This window comes from Carya illinoinensis, chromosome 12 (genome assembly GCF_018687715.1).
Source record: "Carya illinoinensis cultivar Pawnee chromosome 12, C.illinoinensisPawnee_v1, whole genome shotgun sequence".
NCBI classification, from domain to species: Eukaryota; Viridiplantae; Streptophyta; class Magnoliopsida; order Fagales; family Juglandaceae; genus Carya; species Carya illinoinensis.
The window spans coordinates 27,614,538-27,641,936 of record NC_056763.1 but is presented as its reverse complement, the minus strand read 5'-3'; the positions used below and the strand labels follow the sequence as shown (position 1 = coordinate 27,641,936).

At 32.0% G+C, this 27,399-nt stretch overlaps 2 protein-coding genes and 1 non-coding gene across 15 annotated transcripts; all 3 read right to left on the bottom strand.

Annotated features, from left to right (window-relative positions):
* Window positions 1–7,241: 7,241 nt before the first annotated feature.
* On the bottom strand, window positions 7,242–12,265 carry LOC122289697. Of its 11 annotated transcripts, none has more exons than XM_043096903.1 (3): window positions 9,430–12,265; window positions 8,263–8,458; window positions 7,242–7,939 (listed from the first exon to the last, which is right to left on the bottom strand). In XM_043096903.1, exons 1-2 carry the CDS (start codon window positions 11,749–11,751, stop codon window positions 8,282–8,284), a joined length of 2,499 nt encoding a protein of 832 aa, XP_042952837.1. In that variant the 5' UTR covers window positions 11,752–12,265; the 3' UTR covers window positions 7,242–7,939; window positions 8,263–8,281. The 11 variants fall into 11 exon arrangements, 10 of the variants coding, with proteins under 10 accessions (XP_042952837.1, XP_042952839.1, XP_042952838.1 ...); XM_043096905.1 differs by having other exon boundaries at window positions 7,242–7,936; XR_006236216.1 differs by lacking the exon at window positions 7,242–7,939 and adding an exon at window positions 8,655–8,727 and having other exon boundaries at window positions 8,317–8,458; window positions 9,453–12,263.
* Window positions 12,266–19,138: 6,873 nt separating this feature from the next.
* TRNAK-CUU lies at window positions 19,139–19,211 on the bottom strand. Its single transcript has one exon. It is a non-coding gene; the product is annotated as a tRNA-Lys (tRNA).
* A 389-nt stretch (window positions 19,212–19,600) lies between these two features.
* LOC122289030 (methylsterol monooxygenase 1-1-like) lies at window positions 19,601–23,332 on the bottom strand. Of its 3 annotated transcripts, none has more exons than XR_006236082.1 (5): window positions 22,615–23,330; window positions 21,694–22,016; window positions 20,416–20,563; window positions 20,202–20,328; window positions 19,601–19,993 (listed from the first exon to the last, which is right to left on the bottom strand). XR_006236082.1 is itself a non-coding variant. In XM_043095913.1 (5 exons), exons 1-5 carry the CDS (start codon window positions 22,942–22,944, stop codon window positions 19,913–19,915), a joined length of 933 nt encoding a protein of 310 aa, XP_042951847.1. In that variant the 5' UTR covers window positions 22,945–23,332; the 3' UTR covers window positions 19,601–19,912. The 3 variants fall into 3 exon arrangements, 2 of the variants coding, with proteins under 2 accessions (XP_042951847.1, XP_042951848.1); XM_043095913.1 differs by having other exon boundaries at window positions 20,278–20,328; window positions 22,615–23,332; XM_043095914.1 differs by having other exon boundaries at window positions 20,296–20,328; window positions 22,615–23,321.
* Window positions 23,333–27,399: the final 4,067 nt, after the last annotated feature.

Genomic DNA, 27,399 nt, shown 5'->3' with positions numbered 1-27,399 from the left:
AGTAGTGGGAATGTTTATACCTTTCTTCAGCTTTCTGGTTTAGATTCAAAGTACTGGCAGTAGTAGTTGTATTCCTATTGCTTGTACCTCAATCTTGTTCTTCTTATTTCTTTATTAGTTCCAGCTTTTATTTCTTGAATAATGATAGTATTACCACTATTCTATCACTCTTCTATCATTTTTTTAAGTTTTTTAAAAAATTTTTTACTTAATGATTAAGAAAATGACTATTAATAAAATTATATATTTTTTAATAATTAAATATATTAAAAATTACTTAAAAGAAAATAAAAATAAATAAATAAATTATTAATAATAAAATAATAATAGAATTATGGTAAGTCTATCCTTACCCTTATTTCTTTAGTTCGAAAGTGGTCATAAGCTGCCATTAAGCTATAAAAAAAATAATAAATAAAATGCAAATGCCAGTGGTGTGAACATGACAAGTGAAAACTAATTTAATACCACAACCAAAGCAAAATATACAATATTCTCTGATCTGTCTTTTTTTTATCGCTTTGAATTGTTTCTGTCACGTTTCTCGATGCCTGTGTCTTGTCAGGTGTAATATATTAGCACACGTTTTCCTTCCAACTTGGAACAGTATTGAAAATTAAATATCATGTAATTATTAATGTGAATGCCTTCAAAAATGGTTAACTAATAATCCCACCATTTCTTGAATACTAAGCAATTCAATAAATTGGGAAATACAATCAATCCACCCACCAAATCTCATCTTAATAATGTCGCTTTGCTATTCTTTTTGAGCAACTAGCTAGCTAGAAGGTGAGGCTACTCTTCAATTTTGAGGCATTTTGATAAAGAAAAAAATAATAAAAACACAGTTTTCAACTAAACTCTTTTTAAACAGAGTGATACATATAGTTGTAAAGTATGTAAACGTTATATATTTATTTTAAAAAATAGTAAGATTTATATTATTAATTTTTGTATTCTTTTTTTAAAATAATTACACAATATTTATATACTCACGAATATAACTATCATTTCTCTTTTAAACGTACAACGAACGTTGTAGTCCTGCACAGTTTAAAGTTTAGAATTTAATGACATTATTATTATTATAATAATAATAATTATTATTATTACTTAATTCTGAGTAACCAATGACCATGGACCAGTTTCTTGAACCAATCAACTAGAGCTGCTTCCTAATAAACGCAAGATTTTTCAACTTTGGATGTGTTGTCAATATATAATGCAATTATGGCCATCAATAACATGATTAAGAAAGTTAATTTCTAAATTAATAAGTGATTAGATGAAATAAGTGGAAAGAATGGTATAATAATGGTTTCGTTCGTTGTTTGTGAAAGCTATGTTTCGCCTAAAAAACTTCTTGATTAATAAATTAATTAATAATAATATCATTATGAAATAGATAGAAAAGATAGATATTTTCTATTTCTTTCGTGGAAACGAAAAAGAAAAATGTTAAGTTGCCTCGTAAATTTGACTGTACATATATTTTATTTTTTAAAATATTTAAAAAATTACCACTAATAATTATGTGTGTTTTAAAAATATTTAAAAAATAATATGGATTGCACTAACGAGCACGCCCGGCGGTAACATAACACCAGCCAATGAAAAATGAGTATTGTCGCGTGAGATCCCAACCATTCTACGTAAGACACGTCCCAATTCTCTTAACTTAATCTTCTCGTTAATGAGATTGGTGTTAATGTTCTGATTGGGCAAATTACATAGGTTGCTTAGCATAGTTCAACGCCATGATGACGATCGAGTCTCCTTCACGTAGTTCATATTCATTGAGTTGGTACAAAACATCGGGTGACAGAATAGATTAAATTATAATTATTAATCCCACTGCTTATTACAAACCAAATTATAAAGTTATTGGAGAAATGTTATTTGTCAATCCCATACCATATGTCAATATATAATTTGTAATTTTTATTATTCTATTTAAATATTTAATTTTGTATAAATATTTCATCTAATAGAAAAATTCTATATATCATATTACTATTTCATTTTCATTATATTAAATATGATGTGATATATTTATCAATATTAAATGATCATTTATTATATACTTTTTTATCATTAAATAATAATGAAATGTCATATCGTACTTAACAAAATGAAAATAATATGAGAATATAATATATAATATTACTCGTTATATAATTAGCTTCTTATTAAAATATTATAAAGAGTAAAAATTTTTTATTCTTAAATAATATGGGATCTCATATACTTCATATATTTATCATTCAATATGAGGTATCACAAATATTTTTTATATATAAATCAAAACTCAAAAAATCATAGTAAAATACATGAAAAACTATATAATTTAAAAAATATAAACAATAGTTTCATTCATTTAAAAAAGTTCCATTGGTCTAAAAGTAAATTAACATTCTTTTTTGTATTGATTTTGATTCTTTTTATTTAAAAATGAATGCTACACATCATTCCACATTATACATTTTATATATTAAAATATTATTTTTTGTTTTATTTTATTCTTATTAAACTAATTAAATTATTCTATTTATCATCTACACACTATATATTTATTATAGAAAAAATGAAAAAAAATTAAAATAAATATAATATATAAAATGTGAGGATGACAAAAAGATTTTTCTTTATTTAAATGTGAAGGATATTTCAAAATGATTCATTAAAATCTGGAGGAAAAAAAAAAAAAAGATGACATCAGCATGATACTATGATAGAAAGTTTTGCGTCATGTGTAGCCAGCGTAGGGTCATTGACATTATTAGCATGAGCTGACCCTGTCTTTCTTTGGTCAAAAGGATGTTGGCAGTTCCAAGGTCTACTCACTCAGCCGGCTGGACCTGGCTCTACCATACTAATATATATATATATATATATTTTTTTTAAACATTTTTTTTCATATTATATAAAGAGTAGTGACTCAACCCAATCATAATTTATTTATAATTTTTAATAAAATAATATCAAATTAAAATAAAATTCAAATTAAAATGTTAAAAATATATTATTTAAATTTATAATTGCAAATAAATGGTTAACAAATTGTCAGTATATCATTTTTATTATATAAAAGTTTAATATGTTAGGTCAAGCTCGATATTATATATGATGGCTTGTAAATTAAATTCTATTCATATTAATTTAAAAAAAATATTTATAAGAAATAATTTATAGGAATGGGTCATATTGCACTAAATGGTGAAGGTGTTGAATTAGAATTTTTTATTATTATACAATTTGGATAGCGAATACAAATTCAAAAGGAAATTAAAATATGTTTAAGATGTTCAACACAATTAAATTGAATTATTCAACTTATAATTGATTCATATCTTATTTATTAGAGTTAAAGAATATGATAATTTAAATTAATCTATTAAATTGAGATGAACTTGTATTTAATATCAATCTAACTTGATATAATATGATAAGTTAGGATGGATTTCGTTACTGTATATTTATTAGGTGTTTAAGTGTCGTGAAATTTTATTAAAAATAATAAATAAGTATAAAATTTATATAAAAATGATTTTTTAATAAAAAAATAATACAAATTTACTTACTATCTTTGAAAATAATATTATAAGTTTTTTTTTTTTTTTTATATAAATTCATATTTATCTTGTATTTTCTAGTAAATAATTTATCACGATAAAAATAGAAAGAAGCGGAGCAGCGGGTCAAATAATTGGGAGTCCGTTTCGTCGTAGGGCTGAAGGTAGGTCCCGCAGTGGGGTCCACACTTAGAATAATGAACAATACGTAGGCCCAGTATTGTGATTTCATATATCTGACATACAATTATTTCGTTGCGGGTGGGCTCCATATAAGTAAGGACAGATGTTACTTTTAAAGGCCATGATTTCGACACGTGCCGTCTATCTACTGAAACCAATTACTCTCCTATCGGAGAAGGCTATTATGAGGTTTGCTTCAAAGTTCAAGGAGTACTGTTTACGAAACCAATCAATTACTAACTGAATTAAGTTATTCTTTTTTAATTGAAAAAAATTATTACTAATTCAAAACATAAATAAATAAATAAAAAGTATAAACACAGAGATTTTATATAATTATATTTTAAAATAAAGAATATTTTTATAATATATTTCATAAAAATAATATCATTTTATAAAAATATATTTATTTTAGAATATATTTGTGAAATATATTATGAAAAATATTGTGTAGGTATCACTATTTAGAAATGAAGCAAAATTATAAATTTAACTTTAAGTAATACTGTAATGACTCGTTTGAAAGTTAGATTTAATTGTAATTAATTCAGTTTAATTTAATTTTAAATTAAATTTAACATTTAAATACATAATTATTAAATTTATTTCAATTTAAAACTTATTTACACGTAAAATCTATAATTTTTTTTAATTCAATACCTTTTTACACTTAAGATCTATAATTTTTTTTTTTTGATCGAAAAATCCATAATTTGTTTCAATTTCTTATAAATATATATAAACTCATCTTAATATCCAAATAAAATTTAAATTTAATTTAGAATAAAAATATTTTATAATTTGACATAAACATATTAAATTAAATAAAAAAAAGTTATAAACTCATTCATTATTTTGGCATGATTTTAAAAAAATAAAAATAAAAAGGAGTGCAATTGGATGAGTTTCTGAAATGTTCACAAATATTATTGGTGGCACGGAAATGATTGTTATTGTAGGGTTGAATTCTCGTCATTACAGAGTGTGACAGATGCCAGATGAAACCAGATAGTTCTTGAAAGAATATATTAGGTACAAAATGTTTTGCAGTGTGACACATAAACAACAGATCTTCGGACAAGCCGTCATGCAATCAAGAGTTTAAAGGTGTTAGAGATAAATACTAATAATAATGTTCGGATAAACCGTCAACATTGGCGGTTAATCTGATTGGCAGTCCAGCATCAGATGATCAATCAATATGGTTGCTTTCAAACTTGGTTATTTCAATCAATTCATTTTATTTTATTTTATCACATTTAAAACTTCTTCAAACATTGATGTGAGCGAAAGCATTGAAAAACAAAAAAATTATGAAAACGTCTCGACTCTTAACTGTCGATACAATATTACTATTAAAAAAATAATTTATACAATATTACTATTAAAATAATTATTTTATATTAAAAAAATATTGAAATAAATCACATTAATAGAATATTTAAAAAAATATAAAAATGAATATATATATATATATGTATAATTTTTATTTATAAAAATCTATTTAGAACTTATTTATAGAGATTATTCTCGTCGTAGTGGGACCACAGAAAGAATTTGGGGTTTCGGGGTTGGGTTGGTGAAGAAGATAAATAGCGATTGACTTTCATTTCTATGAAAGGCGCGAGTTTACTCAAAAAAAATTAACAAATAAATAAAGAGTGTTCCATGTGAAAGAACAGTGAAAGCAACGTAGAGTACTGTATCATTCTTTCCAAAAGGAATGTATTTTCTATAGCTATTTGTCCGTGATTTGTGAATAAAACAACATGAGTTGACCCAAAAACCCGTGGTCCATCGACTATCTTGGCTATAGAAAAGGTTAACTTCGTATATAATTTTTTTACATTTTTCTATGCAACATAAGATCACGTTTTTTTTTTTATTTACTTATTTATTTTTAAGTTTTATTAAGTAAAAGTAAAGTTGTGTATTAATCTGCATATCAATATTAATTACGTCATATTTAAATTTTAAATTAACACTATTTTCAATAAAATTTATTTTTTAACAAATCATATTGATATATATATATTGATGTACAGTTGTGTTTGTAACTAAATTTTTCTTTATTTTTAAGTTTTTTGGAGTCTTGTGCTACCCTGTAGTTTATATATCACCTATATGTTAAGAATTGCATGTACCAAGTTCCCAATATCGAGTCTGGTGTAATGACGTGCATGTTTGTAAGGATAGAAGTTGGCGGAGAAGTGTTAAATTTATAAAAAGATTTTATAAAAATAAATATAAAATTATATTATAATTTATATTTATTTTACAATCTAACATATTTTATTAATATGTTAATTTATAAATTTATTATTATATATATTTTTTATATGGTTCATTTTCTTACGATTTTACATCATTTCAAAAGCTTACATCATTCCTCCGACAGTCAACCAAGTGCTAATTACTAGAGCATTAACGGAAAGCGAACGCAATAATCTTGCTCTAGTATCTATCTAGCTAGAATTTTTGGGGTGCGGGGGGGAGGGGGAAGAAGAAAAGAAAAAGGTTGCATGATGGGGAAGAGCATTGGAATGGAGAAGATTCTTGCTTGTATAAAGACAGGGTCGTCCGATACTAATCATGATTTTTTTTCCCCTTTGACACCAAAAAAAAAAAAAAATGAGTGGAGTGAAGTAGACCATACTGATGAAAAGCTCAACCCAGAGAGAGCGAGAGGAGAGAGGAGGGGGGGCTTAGTTGGTGGGCAGTCGGCATTAGTAAAAAGTATTGCCGACAGAAAATTCTGTTTCTCCACTAAAATGAGAAATTAGACCAATTATGGTGGAGAAATAATACAATACTCAATTCACTCGATACTTTTCAACTCAATTCACTCATTAAAAAAGGGATGACCAACTTGATTTTTCAGCTTTTTAGCTGTTTGTAAAGGTGTGTGGCTTGATTCTGAAATCATCCGAGCGAGAGAGGCAGAGCAAATTTCCAACCGCTTTTAGGGACTTTTTGTATTATGACTTATGAGGGGTACATGGTATGAACGAGCAGGATCTTTCCAAATCTTCACTCTTTTGCCATAAAAAGATGCAAAGTAAACAGTGACAGCCCCCCTCCCCCCAAAAATAGGGCAACTCCTTTACTAGCTGTGAAAATGGTTGATGGCAAACAATCGTTGGATGATTAAACACAAACACAACTTTATTTCACTTCTGTTTGGTAAGAAGTCATCATCTGCATAATTATTATGCTTCTCTGGCTTGGAGAAGAGAAGTCTCTATAGCTATCTTGAGATGATCCCATGCATAAAGAGTAAGGCAAAACAGTGCTCAACATGTTGCACTTCGAAACTCTTAGATGTTCTCTTGCAAAGAAAATTGTAAGTACGGGTTTCATTCTCTCCATTAGATATGAATATCCTATGATAGGTTTAGAAAATTGACAAAAAAATTTTGTGACATGCACATCCCGACAACATATTTGAATACTCAATAATAAACTTGTACCAGCACAGATAACTTTGATGGCAATCATAGCATTAAAAAAATTATTCATAAATAAAATGTGGAAAAATATTCGATAATTAAGGTTGCATCAGCAGTGCCAGTTAAATATAATTTTCTCAACACCCATTGTTATTTGAAACCAGAAAAATCAATTCAAAGTTCGTTGTAGAATCACTCTCAAGCATCTCCTTGTGTTGCTTCAAGCCGACAGGTCTTCCTTGCTTCGGGACCTTTCTCATAATCACGGGGAGCATCACCCAATAACTCTGCATGAATGTCACAGCCTTGGAATGTTTAAGAGAGAAGTAACCCAAATCTGATTTGATGGGGTTAAAAAAAAATAAAATAAACCCATTTATCTCCATGACAAACAAGCTAGGATAAAGACTTCCACTCCTTTCATTGTGGGGCTTCACTCTCTCAAAGACACAAAAACCAGGATATATTTCTGAGGATAGAAACAGCTTATAGTGCTCTTCCAGCTAGAAAGGTCCTTCGAAGTTAGTTGACCCGGCTCACCATCCACCCGAACAGTTTGAGCAAAACCCTGGCGTTTTGCAAGAAGACATCCCAATGCAGAAGTTTCAAGTCAAATCCTTCTAGGATCCTTTTGGCAAACTTCTCTTTAATCATGATCCATCCAATCCTACTAACAACCAACCCATTTATGGTGGAACCTCTCCAGTCCAACGATATCTTTGTCGAATGCTTCTGTCACCAAAAAGATAAATTCATATCATCATATCCACAGTTTCTTCAGTCCAACTGACAGACCTTTTTTTCTCCGGTTAAAACTAAAGGTCTCTAAAAGAAAGAACTTATTCTCCTTTGTGAGCTTCAAACACAGAAAATCCTGTACTAGATTTGAGTGGAAAAGAACTAATGAATGAAAGGATTTTTGAGTAGTTCTGAGTGGATTGTAAACCAGGCAGACTGCAGACAGTGCGTGTAGATAAGCCAAAACACACATTAAAGAGGAAGTGAACCTTAATTAGCTGTAGTAAGCATAAATATGTAAAGGATCAAGCAGAAACCTATCCTTGTTGAGGGAACTCAATTCGCTGAAAGACTGACCACAAGATATCTGTAAAAGAACAATTGGACCTTCCAAGGCAAACCCTCACGATCATTCTTCCATGTATAAAAGAGCACTAATTGAACCGTGCTGTACAGACGATTAATCATGCATGGCAACCAAGGAACTACCAGCAGTCCACACATCCGTTGAATCTGAAAACAAGGGGCCACTTGTTCAGTTACATAAGCTTCAAGAGGTCAACTATGACTTTGGGATGAATTCACATTCCGACAAGCTTTTTCCAAAAAGAAATATTATTGCGTCTGAAGATTAATCACTTTATTAATCGAGTTAGGATGGTGCAGATTAGTAATATAATAACCGAGTGACAGAATAAAGCAGCAGCACCTTCATAGATTTTGAGAATGCAATTACGGAGAGGTTAGTTTTGGAGTAAATCAATGTCCTCTTGAGATAGTTCCTGCAAATATGTATCAGATGCAGTCCTAAAGGTAAATTGTTACAATTGAAAGACGAAAGAGCATCTTCTACATTACAATCCAAATAAACTTTGATATAAATACTGAATACACACACAATACACAGATCCACACACATCTCCATTACATCAACTCTGAATACATGGCAAAATAAAAATTACCCCCTCTCTATGTTTGCAAATATCTATTTGTTAGTTTACTAAACCTCACAGAAAAAGTTAGAATGGATATTCAATCGTAAAACTTTAAGGAGAGAATAAAACTTTCCCCTTCATAAAGATTATTCATCTCGAATTCTAGAGGAACAAAAATTTTACAGCATTCTTCCTGGTGGGAAACTTTGTTGCTCGTGTAGCATTCTCTATCTTTACAAAGAAGAAGATTTCCCTTTTTGTTTTTTTTTTTCTGCAAACCCAAAAACTCCAACATTATCTAGGGTGAAGATGGGATGTTTCTCGATGCATGAGGTCGAGCGGTAGGAATACAAAATTCAATCCCTTGTCAGTGACTTCTCTTCCCCACCTGGCTGCCCCCAAAATCTTGTAAAGAGTAAGTAAAGAAATACCAAAATGGAAACGAAGAAAAAACAATTAAGATGTGGAAAGAATTCAATAAATCCTACAAATTTAGTTTCTAAACAAGTGAAAAGAAAAACGCTACACTGAGGATGTATCGACAAGAACCTCATTTAGCACATCATCCTCACCGTTTGACAAGGTGAACTGCGCGGCATCCTTATCCTCGTCACTTGAAAAATCCCGTCTCTCAAGTTTTGAATGAGCTGCAATGAATATCAATTTCTGAGCTCTGTCCATACCCGCCCTTGAGTGCCCATGGGCACACACCCATCTCAAGAAAGACCAATTGCATTTGAAACCACAAGAAGTTGCGTGAAGAAAGATAAGCCTAACTGCAACTTTCCATAGCGACTTAAATTCGGTAAGGTGCGTTTCCCACACAAGCCTACTGCTCTGGGGGTTGGCAATTTTCATCTTTCCAGTAACGGGGTCTCTCTCCCTCATCTGTACAGCTCGTGCATAGACTGGATCAAGCCCCTCCGTTCTCCATTTCATAAGTTCCATAAGCACAATATGAGCTTCTTCTCTCGAAACAAGCCGGGTTATGAGCTTATCCACATCCTTTTCCTGCTCAGAATTCAAGCGTTTGAATGGTGGAAGGTACTTTCCACTAGTGTCCTTGATCAGATAAAGAGGATTAAGTATAAAAGCAGCAGCCCAAGCTGGGTGATAGTTTTTCTTGAACCGCCTTTCAATCACCTTCTCTACTGGTCCTTCAGCGATGTGGAACTTGGAACACCAATCCCTCACTTTTGCTCTAAGGTCGTCCCAAAGTGGGAGGCATTGCCCCACTAATGGCCTTTCCGCCTCAATATCTTGAGCCATGTCCTTGATTAATTTAATCAACGAGTGCACAGCCTCCAATTCATTCCAGAACCCCACATCCTGAATCATCTCCCCGACTTCTCTCGCAATTGGTTCCTCCATTGCTACCATCTTGTACGATTCATCCAGCAAAACCAGCCTTAGTGTTCGAGCAGAATTCAGTATATCCTCCACCATTGTATATACAGATCCAATGTTTACACTCTCACTCTCGCGCAACGGTACTCTTAGCAACCCGGCATGTCCATGCTCCTGCAACTGATATTTCTGGAAGCTATTCCGAATCTGAGACCTGTAATTGAAAAAATTGGCTAGCTTGAAACAATTCCCAGTGACAGTCTTGAACAATGGAAGCTCCCTGCTGAAGTCCTTAATCAAACTATTGAACGCCTGGAACTGACAAGAAAGATTAACCATCCAATGATACTGAGTCTCCAAATTCCTCAATGCCTTGGCCTTAAATTTGTCTGCAACTATACCCACACACTGCTGCACAGCATTCCCACAAATGTCCGTGATTGTCTCCCACAAAACCTCTTCTGCGTACTTAGAAGGCACAGAACCACTAACAAACGCTGCTTTCCGATACAAACTAGTTCCATTTGGAAGATTCACAGTCAAGTTCACCAAACTCTCTTCCACCGGAACCCCATAATTCTTGGATTTCCACCCATCGGAGGCAATTTGAAAGAACATAGCGTCTCTAATCCTCGCTTCGGACTCAGCCTTGGCTTCCTCATATTTAGTATCCAATCTAGCACCGGTGAAATCTCTCCGAGACACCGCCGGCAACCCAACTTGATTCAGGAAAGCTCGGAACTTGGGGTGTTCCAAGCTCGAGAAAGAGACCGACCCGCAAGACTCGAAGACCCAATCAGCGAGGAAATCAAGCGTGCAATCAATCTGGGTCTTACTGAGTGTCGGTCCAGGTGACGTTTTCGGACTCTTGAGCTTCTTGACACTGTCCTCCAACATAGCAAGAGCTCCCAAATCCTCTTTCCCACCAGAGAGCATCAAATGCGGCTGCTGTGGCAGCAAATTCCCCGATGTCGGCGTCAACACTGTCGTCGCCGACATCGCCTGCGAGAACGCCAGCTCGAACCGCGACGGATCCACTATTGCCAGCGGTGGTACATGGTACGAACAACCCGAGCCACCACCACCAGCAGCTGAAGCAGAAGACGAGCTACGCTTACGATTGTTGGGTTGCAGAGAAGGAGCCGGCGAAGCCATTGAAACAGAGGAGGGTGAGATAGAGGAAATGGATTTGGTGACGGAGTTGAAATTGGGGCAAGTACCGCGCTTGAGGTGCTCCGAGGCGGTGCGGGACGGGTTCGAAGCCGAGAAAACTGCGTCGCAGAGAGAGCACCTAAGCTTGACTGCTTTAGGCAGGCCCGTATCGCTGTTATGAACCAGCATGGGCTCCAGGTGCGCCCAGTACCACGCCCCTTTCCCCTTAATGGCCTTGGTACGAACCATCACCAACCCTTCGTACCTCTTGTGAACGGCCTTAGCAGTCAGCTCTTCGCTTGACACTGAGGCGGTGGCGGCGACGGTCGCGGCTGAGTCCACTGGCGGTGGTGCAGTGTTCGTAGCAGCCATTGCGAGGACCCAGATGAAAAGGAACAGAAAATCTGGGGTCTTGTTTGGGAATTCCGAACTTTGAAAGGTTCTTTTTTTAACGCAGTGGCAGTGTCATCGTCATCATCGTTGTCGTCATTCTTGCCGGCTTGGATAGAGCTGCTGAAATGATAGCGTTTTCGTCGCATTTAGCCGGGGTAAGGAGTATGGAGTGGCCGGGGTTTTAATTTCCGGCGGAGTGCCATGCCGGAGTCCAGCGATCTATGGAGATTTTTGGAGAGAAGGGGTAATGGCTTTTGTTTCACTGATGGGGTCACTTCAGCTATTTTTTCTGAGACCAAGACACTGAAAGAAACAAACAATGGGCAAGAAACAAGGAAAGGCGTGTACGCGCCTTAACGCGCCGCTTGTGTGCGCGTGGGGCGCCAGATGGAGACTTGTCGATGGGAGCTGGTACCAAGGAAGGTAAAACCACAGTCCGATGTACGCGAAGACACCACCTGAGGATTGGTCGTTACTTCCAAGTGATTGGGGAGTGAAACACACGCGTACTTTTGGGAGGGTATTAGTTTTTTTTTTTCTGGATGTTGTTGGGTCTTGTGGGGAAGAGAGTCTTCCAAGTCTCTTGTCCGTTTCTTCCCTCTTTATTTTATGTTTAATATTTCTTTCTTTAAATTCAATTTTAATGTTTCGAATTAAATTAGGTTTCCTTATTAAGTGACTTCTTCCCATATGTTGGTTTATTATGTGGAACAAAGAATCTACACATCCTTTTATTATTCATATAACCTTTACATACTATATTTTTTTTAATTTTTATTATTTTTTTATATTATCAAATATTTAATATATAAATAATGAATAAAAAAATTGAATTAATTTAAAAACAATAAACTCAAAAAAAAATTAAAAAATTAAAAAATAATAATGTAGAAGTTAGGAGATTGTGCAGCGTTACTCAGTCCAAATATAGACAAAAAAGGGCAACCTAGGAATTTAATTGATTCCAACTAGATCATCTTGGTGGCAGTGTTGACCAAAGACCAACCAATAAAATTGCCTTGAATGACTTCACCAAACGTCGTCTGGAATAAAGGGCTACGGATTTCTCTCTTTATTTTACCGACATTTTGGGATTGAGCGGTGTTATCACCGAAGGACGTAGCCCGAATTCTCAGTGGATGGAGTTTTTTTCTCTTCTGCCTTTTCTTCTTCTTCTTCTTCTTCTCTCTCTTTTTTTTCTTCTTTCTTTTTTTTTTTTTTTTTTTTTTTTTCCTTAAATAATTTTTTTTTTAAAGTTTACAACATTACTTAAAAAAATTTATTTAATCACTAATTAAAAAAACAAAAAATATACATTCGATCCCGAATTATTTATCTTTGGGATTATTTATTTCCAAAGTCCCTAGAGTAGGTAGCTAGGCATAAACATCATACAAGTGCTTCTTTCTTTCGGTCTTTATGCTCCAATTTTTGTACCATTTGTAATCTTAGTGTCTTTTATTGAATCTAATTCAATTTATTATAAATTAATTATTGATAAAATTTATTAATTTTTTATAAAAAAAATTAAATTCATCTCAATAAAACTTGTAAAATTTTATTATTCACAACTCATCTTATCTTAATGTAGTTGAAAATTTTAATCGTATATGTTTTTATTCTCTTTATATTTATATGGTATTATGGTACATGAGATACATATTGTTTAGAAAAGAAAGTTCTTGTTCTTTATAATATTTCAATTAAAAATATTAGTTATAAAAAAATTATATAAAAATAATTTTATAAATTGATATGATTTGATGATTTGTTAAATTATAAATTTATTTTATTATAAAATAAATCTAATAAATTATATAATTTCATGTTAATTTATGAAATTATTTTTATATAATTCTGACTCACCAAAATGTTTTCTTTCTATTTTTTTCGTAGTCATGCGAAGAGAGCACGAGCTTATTCAAACCAACTTGACTATAAGATATAAAATTAAGATATTAATTTAAAACAAGTAGATATTTTTTATTAGTCAATGCTGTATTAATCCGAGTCAATAAATATAAACCCCAACTGTCACGAATCTACCACCCCATCTATGTAAAACTCGAATCCTCAAACAGTGATTTGACATCTTTGGCCCTAACAGCTAATCTCCAAACATGAACATAACAAAAGAATGAGAGTGACTCTATGTTCCAACTAGGACGTTGTTGTTGTGTCGTGCGTGCCCCAAGTGACCCCGTGCCTATAAAGTTTTATATGTCTCAGCAAAAAAGGATAATTTTTTTGTTTTTCAAAATAGCAATTTTAATGAGCTTTAAACTTCAATATTATACACCCTACTAAATAATTTGCACTTGTCTCAACAAAAGCTAATATGCTTAGGTTGTCCTTTTTTTTTTATCTTTTTCTTTTTTCCACCTTAGCTTATAGCTCTTAAAGTAGCTAAGCTCTTAAAGTTGCATCTAGATATTGAAGTAATTTTAAATATTCTGTTAATTACAAAAATTGATAAAATATTAAATAATAATAAATAATAATATAAAATAGTAAAAAACACTTGAAAATATTGAAAAGTAATGATAAAATAATAAATAATAGTAGAATATACTAAAAATATTTCACTATCTAAACTGACCATTGCATATTAATTTCATATGATATCAAAGTATAGATTTTGAATTTGAATTATAATTCTACATTATATTTTATTTAATTAAATATTTTAAGTGCCGTGCCTACTTATTGAGAGAGAGAGTTAATTAGTTTAAACTTTTTTGATAAGTAGTAATATTTGTGACATGCTGTGATGATTTTACATATTATAAAAGAATGTTCTACATTATTCAGCAAATAATATTCAGGACATTATTTTATATTATTCTTTCAAATATCTCGATATAATTTTATTTTCTATTATTTTATATATAAGAAGAATGCTCATAAATTATTAATATTTTTTGGCATTCCATTTTCGTGTCAAGAAAAAAAGGGAGAAGAAGAGTACCATTTCAGAACATTTTTGCCATGCATGGCCTACATATATTTTTGGTTAACATTATCAAAACATGAAACAAAAGCCTGGATTTATGGCTTTGGTGATTCGGCCACGATGGCCAGCCATGATCAAACTTTGAGCTGCATGGGGTAGATCACATTTACATATATATGGAGGCTATGTTTCCACGACAGTCGACGCGGTTGGCTTTACTTAGAAAAGAAGAATACGTAGCAAAATCGAGCCAAAATTTAGTAATGGCAACGTACGTATGTACGATACAGCCTTAATTACTCAAGGAGAAGAATTAACATGCGTACACACAAGTCACTCTCACGTTGAGTTAGGAGCTCACACGTCAAAGTCATACAAATCTTGGCCTTTGAAGCTATAATCAATGATTAAGTACCTAACGACATATCGTTTGATTTTTTTTTATATTACAATTGGTGATCACAATGCTTTTCATGCATAACGGGTATAAATATTCCTGTTTCCAACCTTTCTGTATTCTTATACACGTGAGTCTTGGTTGGCGACATTCATTTAACCCTATACACGTGATAATCATATCTTAATTACGTATAAAAAAATACATAAAAATGGAAGAAAGTCTCTATCAGAAAACATACATCTGACAATTAATATATATCCCTCGTGAGTCATGGTATGTTTTTAAAAATAGTTTCGACATAGTTTTATTTTAGAAAATAACGAAAAAAAAAACGATTTCTTTTTTATTTAAAAAAATTGTAAACATGACATGCACATGACATATATATATATATATATATATATATATATAGACAACGACAACCTTATAAGACCATAAAATGGGATAGAAAAGAATCTGTGCTTCCTAACACCATTCAATATATAAAGCCACGAGAAATGTCTGTATTCTCCTAATTTTTAAATAAAAATAAAATGCATGCACTTCCAAACAAAATACCCATAAAATAAAACCATAATAAATAAAATAAAGATGACATCAGAACTCACACGTCGTTTAATTAGGATGAGACAGTGAGACGGGACTAGAATAATATTGTAAAAAATACTTAATTATCTATTTCATATATACTTTTCCTTGTTTAAGCCAATTGTGTTCAAGTTTAGAAGTCTCGCGTCCATTAATTAAGTCAAAACCCTGCCAATTTTTCCAAAAATGGGAGCTATGAGCTATCCCAAATTCCAAGCTTGATGCCGCATTCTCTCAGGCTATTCCATTCAAACTTACGAATACCATTAATATTCTCTCCTCTTAATTTCTTCATCCTCGATCCCTTTTCATTATGTTATCTTGCTATCATACGTGTTCCAAGAGAAGTGGACTTGGCCGGAAAGTGCATGCATGGGATGCACGGAAAGATGGGCGGCTTAGGGCTTATTGTTTCGGGTTACGGTAGGAGTCTTAAAAAGTGTTTAAATATTTTTAAAAACTTTTTAATGAACAAATTAGGTCGTTTGGATATTACATATTAAAACACTTTTAATCTCAAATAAGTTTAAAAATACGTTTGAGGAAAAATATCATTTTGATACTTTTATCAAACGTACTTTTCTAGATAATACGGAATGTAATTCGAATTTTAAAAAGATTGTCAATAGACAAAAACATCCATACAACTTTAAGATAAGTACAACTTTAAACTTTTAAATATATGATCATAATTTTTAAAAATTCAAATAATCGTCATTTTTATCTCAAAAATTACTTTTTTAATTTATTTCCAAATAAATATATCATGTTTGAAAGTAATTTAAATATATAGTTACCAAACAATAAATAAATTTTTAATAATAGAACTTATTACTTAAGTTATAAGTTATATTTCCCACTGCAATCCAAGCATGCACTTAATATAAATAGAGGCTTAAGGAGAATTTTAAATTAGTATTTTGTAATTATAATATAATAAAATATAAATTATTATATGGAGTATTTTCAAAATTTTCAATAAAATTAGATTTTATTTAAAATCTTTAAATCATTTTTTTGAATTTATATTTAATACAATAACTTAAAATGAGGTCTCAATATAAATTTTATATCTCAATTTAATAAGATCTTAAAAAATTATTTAAAATAGAAATAATTAATTATATTAAATATTAAATTTAGTATTAAGGGACGTTGTACACATTGAAAAATATAAAACTTATTTAATGAAATGGTTTTTATTATTTTTTCAAAAAGATTAAAAAAACCACATTTTCTATTTTAGAGACTTTACATAAGGTGGGGCTTTAAGCAATAACCTAATCACCTAACTATTGAGCCAGCCTTGCAGAGATAGATATATAAGACAAAAGAATTATAAACAAATTAGTTTGTAGGAAAAGTACAGAATTTCCAAGAAAACATGATGAATGCTGCATACGTATATATATATATATATAGTATAGCATCCCCAAATAATTACCAAGCATCTTATCTGATTTATTTGTTTTAAGGTTTGGTTTTGGTATGTTCATTATTTGTGAATGATGTTTGGTGCTGCCAGATAGGTTATAATCTTGATCTGGGTCTAACCAAATGTCGGGTACGTTTCTTAAGGTCAATGACACATAGCTGGCGACAAAGTTATTTATTCCTCCAGTTTCTCTTGTGAGCTGGGGCAGACTTTCCTTCTCAGAGGACATGAACAGATCTTCTTTACCTCTGGCAATATTGCTTTTGGTCTTCCAATCCCGAAAATAATGCAACGTTTTGTACGTGCCAATTACCATATACTTTCCCTACCTGCTATGTCGCTTGATATATATATATATTTATATAAATTTATCAATTATTTTATATAAAAATCAGGATACAAAGGCACATCTTTAAAAGAAGTATAGTAGCTACAAAAGATTTTTATAAATCTAAATTTATAAGTCCAAATAGTTTTACATAATACGTGAGATTATAAAATTATTTTTATTATAATATAAATATAATGTATCATATAAAATTATATCTGTTGTGAATTTATTACTAGGACAATGATAAGGTGCACACCAAATATGTATTTCAAATATGCACATTAGTGTAAATGGATTTTTATTTTATTTTAAATCTTTTTTAAACATCCTTATTTATTAAGAAAACATAAAAAAATACAAATTCAGTAATAGTCAATTCCTTAATTATTAAAAATATTTTTAAAAAAATACAAGAAGGCACATTTAGAAGTTATATTATCATTTTTTTTTATTATAAAGTTTATTTGCCAATAGAGAACTACGAGTAAAACCAACCCATGATTTTGGCAATTATTCACATTCAAGATTTTGGAAAGAGCGATATGAAACGAACCAACAAAAAAGAAATCGAATATAAAGAGTTTAATACAGTCATAAAGTATATGACACAATGAGAAAGCTAATTTGCAATTTTCCTCCTTTATAAAAAGTGTAAATGGGCCAAGGAGGCCCACAAACACAATGAAAGCTGAAACTTTGTTCCGCAATTACAAACAGGTGGCTAGATAAAAACCACATGACTGCGGGTCCCCCAAAATAGGTGAAAATATGATAATGTCTTTAGTTCCACTTGGACATCACTTCGATCCAACCCACAAAAAAGAAAAAATAATTAAGAAGAAAAATAATGCTACATCTATATATAAAAAAAAAAAAAAAATTTATAAAAAAGATTTCACTATAATTTTATCTAATTTGTTAGATCTAATTTAAAATAAAAATAATATTATAATTTGACAAATTACGTCTAATCATTTCAATTTATAAGATTATTTTTATATAATTTTTTTTTTTTGTGATTAGAGTATTTTTTGAAAAAAAATAATAATAAAGATCACATAGATTGAAATAGATTGGATGATCATCGCCACTGAATCCATATGATAATGTCATCTACAGTTAGTGCTTTTTACACGTGGGATTATTGCCAAATGGGCCTCTTAGGATGTTTACTTTCAGCTGGTATTTTTTTTTTTTTTTTTAAGTGTATGGATAGAGACTAGAGAGGCATCATGTTATATTTTCGTTCACAATCTCGGTCGTGTTCATGGTATTTGTTAAAATCAACGTGTGTGGCTTGTGCCCCCCCCCCCCCCCCCCCCCACACACACACACACAGATGTCAGAAAACTACACCTCAAGCGGATGGGCCAACGTGAACTCCTGACCAAGTTCTTGGGGCGTCCGAAGACCCAAAAATAATTTAGGCCGATGATACCCACTTAACAGCTATATAGGAGGGGCCTCGAAATTTCGAAATTTAAAAAACCCCAAAAACAAAAATTTCGTCTTTCTCGTTTGAAAAATCGTTCACGTGTGAAAAGTTTACTAATTTTATGATTCCATATTTATGGTTGCAGGGTCTTTTTTATGTGGGCCATTTGTCGGCCCATATTGAAAACAAAAAACAACTAAAAAAAATAAAAAGAGATAAAATAACGCCCACCGTGGGGCTCGAACCCACGACCACAAGGTTAAGAGCCTTGCGCTCTACCGGCTGAGCTAGACGGGCTCCTTTCCTATGTTTTAAGTTTTTAATAAAGGAGATCCGGAAACACTTTGCCTAGGAACCAATCATATATTTCTATTGGTGCCCGTATCGACCAAACAAACCCTATGTAAGTGGGTAGACTGTAGAGGATGATATGTCAGATGTAAGTTTCTGCAGTTTTTGAATTCTAGTTCCAAGCATGAATGACAAAATGTTTTGATTATGCAGGCATCTTTGTTATTTGATTTTTCAACTGATAAATGAATTGCCTGTTCTCCGTAGCTTAGTCCCCAACCTCCTGGGCTTTGGGTTGGTTTGAAACCATCCCATGACATCAAATGCAGTTCGCCTAATGCTGGAACTGAAGCTGACAGTTGTAAGGTTGAAGAATGAGCTAGCAAACAGTATTCTTAGGAGAAGTACCAGAGCTAGTATTTTTCTTTCAGTAACTTGGTTGTGACATCATTTTGGATTGTCAAAAAAAGTTATATACAATCTTTCATTGAAATCTGAAACAAAGCCCAACACCCCCTCTCTCCCTCCCCAAGCTACAAAACATCCCAATTTTGAAGAATCCCAAGCCAATATTCTCCTCAGCCACTGAGGACTTCTACATGGACTAGCATACTGACACTAACATCTAATCACAGATTTCAGAATGTTGTCACTGCTGAAAAGCATAACAAAGAGCATTTTTCTAGATAGGTTCTGCAGTATCATAGCTAGTCAGATTTGAGATCTTGGGTAGAAATATGGTGTGAGCCCCCATTCTGTTGACCACCGGCTTTTAATTCCCCTTTCAACTGTATTACATCAAAATAAAATAAGACGTTAGTAGGAACACTAAGCAAAGATGGAAACTTAGTCCGCTGCAACATGGTAATAATGAAGACGATGATGATACAGCAAGATGATTCAACCTAAGGCACAACCATTTTGCATGTTCTATGCAGAAGAATAACAGATATCTGCATACTAAATCAATCTGAATAAAACGACGGGAAAAAGTACTCTTGCAATGCTTTTGTCTTTACGCTCCAGATAATGAAATCAACCAAATAGTCGGGCTAATTCAAGAAGCACTGGCCTTGTAATAGTGGTTTACCTTCTGAAAGAGCTTCTTCTGATATCGATAGCCCTGATGCAAAATCAAAGAAGTTATCACAGAAACATTTTTCAGTTGCAAACTTTCCATACCAATATTATAATGAATATGGAATATTACCTTGTCAGTTCCATAAATGTAATCACAATAGGTGAACACAGAAGCAAAATTGTTCTGGCTTTGCCCTCCAACATAATGATGGTAGTCATGATACTCAGCACCACCGTAAAATGGAATGTATTTTGTGGGGCTCCAAGGGAAGTCATACCTGTATCGCAAAACATAAGTATCAACATCTGCTGCTGTCCAGAATGGTAAGAAGTTCAGCAAAGACAACAAGGATGTACAGTAGAATGTTAAAATGAAACATACAGCCTATTCTGATCCGATGCCAATTAGGCTGTTCATGTATCTGATTGTCACAAAAATCCACATAACCGAAGAAGCCACTGTCCCAAAATTACAAATATCTAGTATGCTACCTCCCTTTGATTCTTTCCATCCTTTACCGAGTTCTAGTATGTTGGTATGTAGAAGTATGCGTGTATAGTTACTAGGTTGATTTTCATAGTCATGACCAATATTGTGTCATGCAAAAGCAAGACAACAGCCATAGAGACTTGTAAAAAATATATATACGAATTAAAAGGTGGTCAACTTCGAGTCGCTTAATATATATACAAAAGAGAGTTTTATGGTATCAACTATGATGACAATAACTTTTAGATGCTCCCATCTCCAATCCATTAAGTGCACATTGTCAGAAGCTTTTACAAAGTCCAAAAAGGAAGTGATAACCTACGATGAGACAGACCATAGATTAAAGTATCGAAAAGAAATGAATGATTCTTTCAACATCTTTTTCTCATACACTACATTTTTAAAATATATTATGGATTGATTTATTAGAATATATGGTTTTTATAAGGATTTGATTTCAGGATTTATGTAATTTTTTTAAAGCTCTTTTCCATTTGTAAAAAGTATTTCTCCACCATAAAAGATAAAAGATGGTTATAAAGAAAATCGGGATTCCATTTCTTGCTAAAAATATATATATGTAAATGTTATTTTTGCCAATTTGTTTGTGCACAAATGAACAAGAACTCACGAATGTAAAACAAAAACGCCCTTCCTCTCTTCTCAAGCAACCCCTCAGAAAAATAAAATGATAGAAAATACGGTACAAGGCATCACACTGATCGTGATATCCACCACCAAGAAGGTCAAGGCAGGCACCATTAAAGATCCCTGAAATCCATCTGACTTTCACATAGAAATTAAAACAGTAACGAGGAAAAGAAAGGAAGATAATCTAAACTGGACATCGCTTTGTCACAATCGAATAAAGCAATAGAGGATGGTAAGGAAGTAAAAGAAGAATGTGCAGCAGCGTACCCGCTGTGCGTTTCAATCGCCTCAATCTGCCGTAGAGCAATCCACAGCCAGAACGTGATCAGGTGACCGGGCACCATTGCCGGCCCGAGGAAAGATGGGATACCGAGGATCAAAACCTCGGCCCAATGCGCGTAGGGAGCCGCAAATCCAATTGGCGCTGTGTATTCATGGTGAACTCTATGAATCTTCTCGTAACCCCACTTGTTATGCAGAAATCTGTGGATCCAGTAGTTCGAATAATCCTCGACCACGAAATACACTGACAATTGTGCAAATATTTCCCATCCCGAAGGTAATGGAAACCCCGTGCGAATCCCAATCATCTATGAATGAACAGAAAATTGCTTTAACTTCAATATCGCAGAGAGATATTCCAAAAAGATAAGACAATGCCAATACGAAAAACAAAAACAAAAAAAAAAAAAAAAAATCCCCAAAATACAAAACCCCACAACTTCATCCAGGAGTTCAAGATTTAGCCATAACAACAGAACTGCATAATTAAACGTGGAACAGAAAACAAAACAAGATTTCCTATGAATTCAAAAACTTGCTAATCTAATCACAGACATGAAAAAGTTTGCAATAATAACTTGAAGAATAAAATGAGGGATATGTGCCAGAGCTCGTGTCAAAGAAATCACGTCAAAATAGTCACAGAATTTGTATTGCGTTGAGAACCCACCAATTTATCACAAAATTTAAAAATTAAGACATGCACCCAATCAAAGGGCCCGCAATTTTCATCTTGAAGCAAAATCAAACATTAAGAAAAATAGATTCTTTAAACTCTCAAGAGTAATCGCTAACGAAGGAAAATGCAACCCCGAAGCCACGTTTGACATAACCTTTAAAAAAACCAGTCCAAATCTGATTACCAAAATCACCCGCAGAAAGAAATTATACGAACAAACAAAGTACCCGAATAGAGGGGTAGGAAACGATCTGCAAGGGACCGACGACGAAGAAGAACATGCGCATGACGTCCTTGTAGCAGCGAAACACTTGAGCGGAAGACAACCTGGCCTTGGGCTGAATCTTGAAGCGTTCGAAGCCGCCCAGGCGGGCAAGCTCGAGGAAGACAAGAGGAAGAGGGACGACGGAGAAGACGAAGAAGAGGAGGAGAATGGTGTGGCAGTAGAGGAAGTAGTCGGACTTGCGGGCTGAGTATTGAAACCAGAGGGTCTCCGCGTAGGTCAGGTTTCGGCCGAGGGCGTCCGAGGCCTCGTCGAGCGTCTGGTATGGCAGCATTGTAGGGCAAAAAATTCCGGAAGACGAGGATCGGTCTGTGGGGAATTAAACGAGGTGGAGAACGCTAAACCAAATTCAAATGGAGGACAGTATAGGCAAGGTGGGTTGTGTGTATATATATATATTATGTTGCAGGGGAGGCGTGGGTCCTGTGCGACACCCTTTGTTTAGGTTTTGGACCGAAAAGGAGAGTTAAAAAAGGTGGGGATGAGCTGGATGTCTGTTAAAATATGCGGGACATGGCCAACGGCCGAGGTGACTGCTTCCCCAGAACTCCTTTCCCCCGCCGCCCCCGAGCAATCTGTCGCAAAATGTACCAGAAGAAGTGTACGGTTCTTTTCTGCAAAATATGGATTGAGCTCCTCCAAAAATTTCATCTTTTCTAATTACAAAATTTTAAGCTCCTCCAAAAATTTCATCCTTTCTAATTACAAAATTTTAAGTATTTTCATATGATTTGAGCGTGAAAATTTTCCCCTTTGATTGGTTAAAGAATATTGAACTTAAACACACTGTCTTCGTATTCTATTTCTTTCTTTAATCCCTCTTTCACCTTCTTTTTATTTTTTACTTTTCAATCTTATTTTTCTATTTTCCCACCTTCCCATGTTGCAAAAGACTTGCATGTCAAACAAATATCAGACATCAGATCGACCTTCGCAGTTCTGTCTCTGCCTATAAGGAACTCTGCATCCATGTTGCGATACGCCAGTAACAAAGCGAGGGACTTTGATCTACAGTCATACAATAGTCGACACCCATGGGCCAGATCTTGTCCTGTTCTCCACGTCGGAGAAAAAACTAGTAGACCATCAAGTTGCATGCTCTAAAAGTACACCCTGGACCCACCACGCAAAACATCACTCCTTTCCTTTCTACAAATATATATTTAACCCTGCTATTTTATAATTATAATCGATAATGTGAAACTATCTGTCTGTCTGTTCATAAAAATTATTTTATTTTAAGGTCTAATTTATTTTTACAATGAGATAAAATATTTTGAGATACATTGAGATGAGATAAGATAAGATAAAATTAAATGAAATATGTATTTATTTTTAGAAATGAGATGAGATAAAAAAAATTTGGAGATATGTTGAGATGAGATTAGATAAGATGAAATATGTATTTGTTTTTAGAGATGAGATGAGATTAGTTTGACTTTATTATAATTAGTAATATGATGGGACTCACAAGTACTTGTAGTACTTTTTATAATATTTTATTTATTTATCAATGCTGTAATTTTTATTTTTATTTTTCTACTTTTTTTTTTTTTTTACTGCTTCCTTTGTTTATTTATTTATCAATGATGTACTTTTTTTTTTTGCTGCTTCATTTTTTATTAACCATTTGATCAATTTTTTTTTTGTTTTTTTTTTCTGCTTCTTTTTTTTTAACCATTTTGTCTTTTTTTTTTTTTTTGGCTACTTCCTTTATTTATTTATTTACCAATGGTGTAATTTTTTTTAGATGAAAACTTGAGATCTTTTTTTTGAGATGAAAACCTGAGAAGAAATTTGAGATCTTTTGAGATGAAAACCTGAGAAGAAACTTGAGATCTTTTGAGATGAAAACCTGAGAAGAAACTTGAGATCTTTTGAGATAAAAACTAGTAGATCAAAATGTGTGTTTATTTTTATAAAACTTCTGACAGTACAAAAATTTTGAGAAGTTTTCAAAGTTTTAATTTTTAGTCACAAAAACAAACAAGACCTGTTACATAGCGCCTTTTATTATTAGTATTAAAAAAATATTATAAATTTTTCTTTATAAAAATAAATTTATAAATTAGATGTGATTTATATACCTTATCTTAACAAATAATTCCATCTTTAAAATCAATATCTGAATCAATTGCAACTTTTTTGTTTTGTTTCGGGCTGAAAATAAATGCTGCTGGAAGTGAAGCTTAACCGTCAGCGAATGCGTGTGACTTGTAATTAGGTTGATGAGTAATGTTGCACAATTTCTCAATCTTCATATATTATATATATATTTTTAAAATTTTTATATTTTTTTAATATTTTTTTGAATTTATTTTTTTAAACTAATTCAATTTTTTATTCATTATTTATATATTAAATATTTGATGAAAAATAAATATATATATATATATATATAGAATATAGAGATTATATAAATAATAAGAAATTGTGTAGATTTTTTATAGGTTGATTGATAATGCATGTGACACGTAACTTCGAGGTGACAAGTAGTTAGGCTTTAGTCCTCTCAGATGTCTTCAACATAATCGATCATTTGCTTACTTTTCAGCAAAGCACTTAAATAAATCAAATATCTTAACGACATTTAGGATTGATTAGGATTTAGAAATGATTTTAAGTAAAAATTAAATAAAATATTATTTTTTTAATATTATTGTTATTTTAAAATTTTAAAAAATTGAATTATTTATTATATTTTATATAAAAATTTTAAAAAATTATAATATTAAAATTAGATAAAATGAAATGATTTAAAGGAGTGATTAGACTTTCTATTTTGATTATATTATATTAAATCATTATTTATTCCACCAACCTGTCAAGTTAATGCCTTTGTTAAACCCCACCTTCGTGCAGCTTTATTCCCAACCCGTGACATCTCCCTACTTCACTAGTATTTGTCCTTTCAAGCTGCGGCTCTAAAAACCACTTTCACGTATGATACTAGCACGACTCTTTCCCCACTCTTCAATTACTACCTCGGGCCCATCGTTTTATAGGATTATATTCGTATCGTGTTATTATATAAGTAAATTTAAATTTTATTTGTTAAATTCAAAATATTAAATCTTAATATGATATATTAATATAATAAATCATGTCATGTCAATATATTTTAATTTATTTATATAAATAGATTGAATAAATTTAAAATTAATTGATTTAATCTGATTAAATTTAATATAATTTCATATAGATATTAAAATTACAATATCTACAAAAATTATAAAACTAACAATAAGTTCAAAATTACAATTCAAACAATAAAAATATCGAAATAAAAATTCTAAAAATGTTACTTTTAGATATAAGAGTATAATTGTAATTTTAACATATTATAATGTGTTAAAAAATATTGACCCATTATCAACCTGTTAAATAATCATATTTAATAGGTCAATCCGTTTTAATCTGAACTAATTAAGACCAAATTCAAACTCACTATTATCGTATCGTGTTCGTATTGAGTTAACAAGTTATATTATATATTGTCACCCTTACTGCTTACACATTTTCTTAATCACTTTTTTATCTTTTAACGTGGAAACTTATATTTTGTATAATAATTTTAATAGAATTTTAACCGTATGGCTGTCCTTTCAAAATATAGACTCAACTATGACTTCAATCTTGTGGACGTTACATATTAATATAATAACAACTACCATTGCATATATTACTTCGTATCCGTATTAATTAGTAGATATGTTGGTTGGGCTAATGACTAGTCACTATCATTCTCTTGGCTAATTCCCATATATATGAGAGCAATATTAATCACTCATCTTTCCACTACCAAAGGCTCATTTAAGTCATTAACCCATGATCAATTTCATCACCATTTTTAGTACGTTTTTTCTTTTCTTGGTGAAAATGGACTTGAAAATCCATTTATTTCCTGCTTCCAAATTCATCCGGGGTGATGCATGAGAAATAATTTGTGTAAATCCCAACTAGACAAACTTCATATGAGTCTTTGTTAAAAAAAAAAAAAAAAAAAAAACTATTCTTTCTTAATAGAATCTATTTTTTTTACAAAAAAAACTTATATATGTTGATTTATTAGTAAAACCTCTTTATATATACTTTTTTACAAATTTGTACCTAGCATTATCTTAAAAGTAATGCTACATATATATACAATCGTTAAATCATACAGTCATTTTAAAAATAAATAAAATTTATTATTAAAAATTTAATTTATTTTTTATAAATCTTATATTTATTTATTTTTTTAAAAATGATTTCATAAAACTTTATACTTATTACTACAAGTGTAGTTTCTCTTATCTTCTTCGAAGGTAATGGAGTGGAATAGAGCCATCAACTTTGAGCTTGTCCATGATTAGCTCCATGCAGGTGGCCACCGTTTGATCACTAACGTGTATCGTGTGGGAAAGACGATGATGTGATGCATGAAGATGATGATTCATGGGGGAGTAGAACTTGGCACACACTAGTTAGCTACAGAAGCGATCTGCGCCTCAACAGTCTCTATCGATATTTCTTTCGATTTTTGTTGTTTTTGGGGTTTCCCTCGCATTCTTGTCGTATCCATGCATGCATGGCTTTAAGGCGGTGGTTACACATATATTGATCATTAGCATGCCTTAAATGTCCCCAACAATGATGGCATATATGGTGACTGTTTATCTTCATGCATGCTTCCTTCAAAGGCCGGACTTTAAACGAATTAAGTGGGTCTACTTAATTTGGTCGTCTT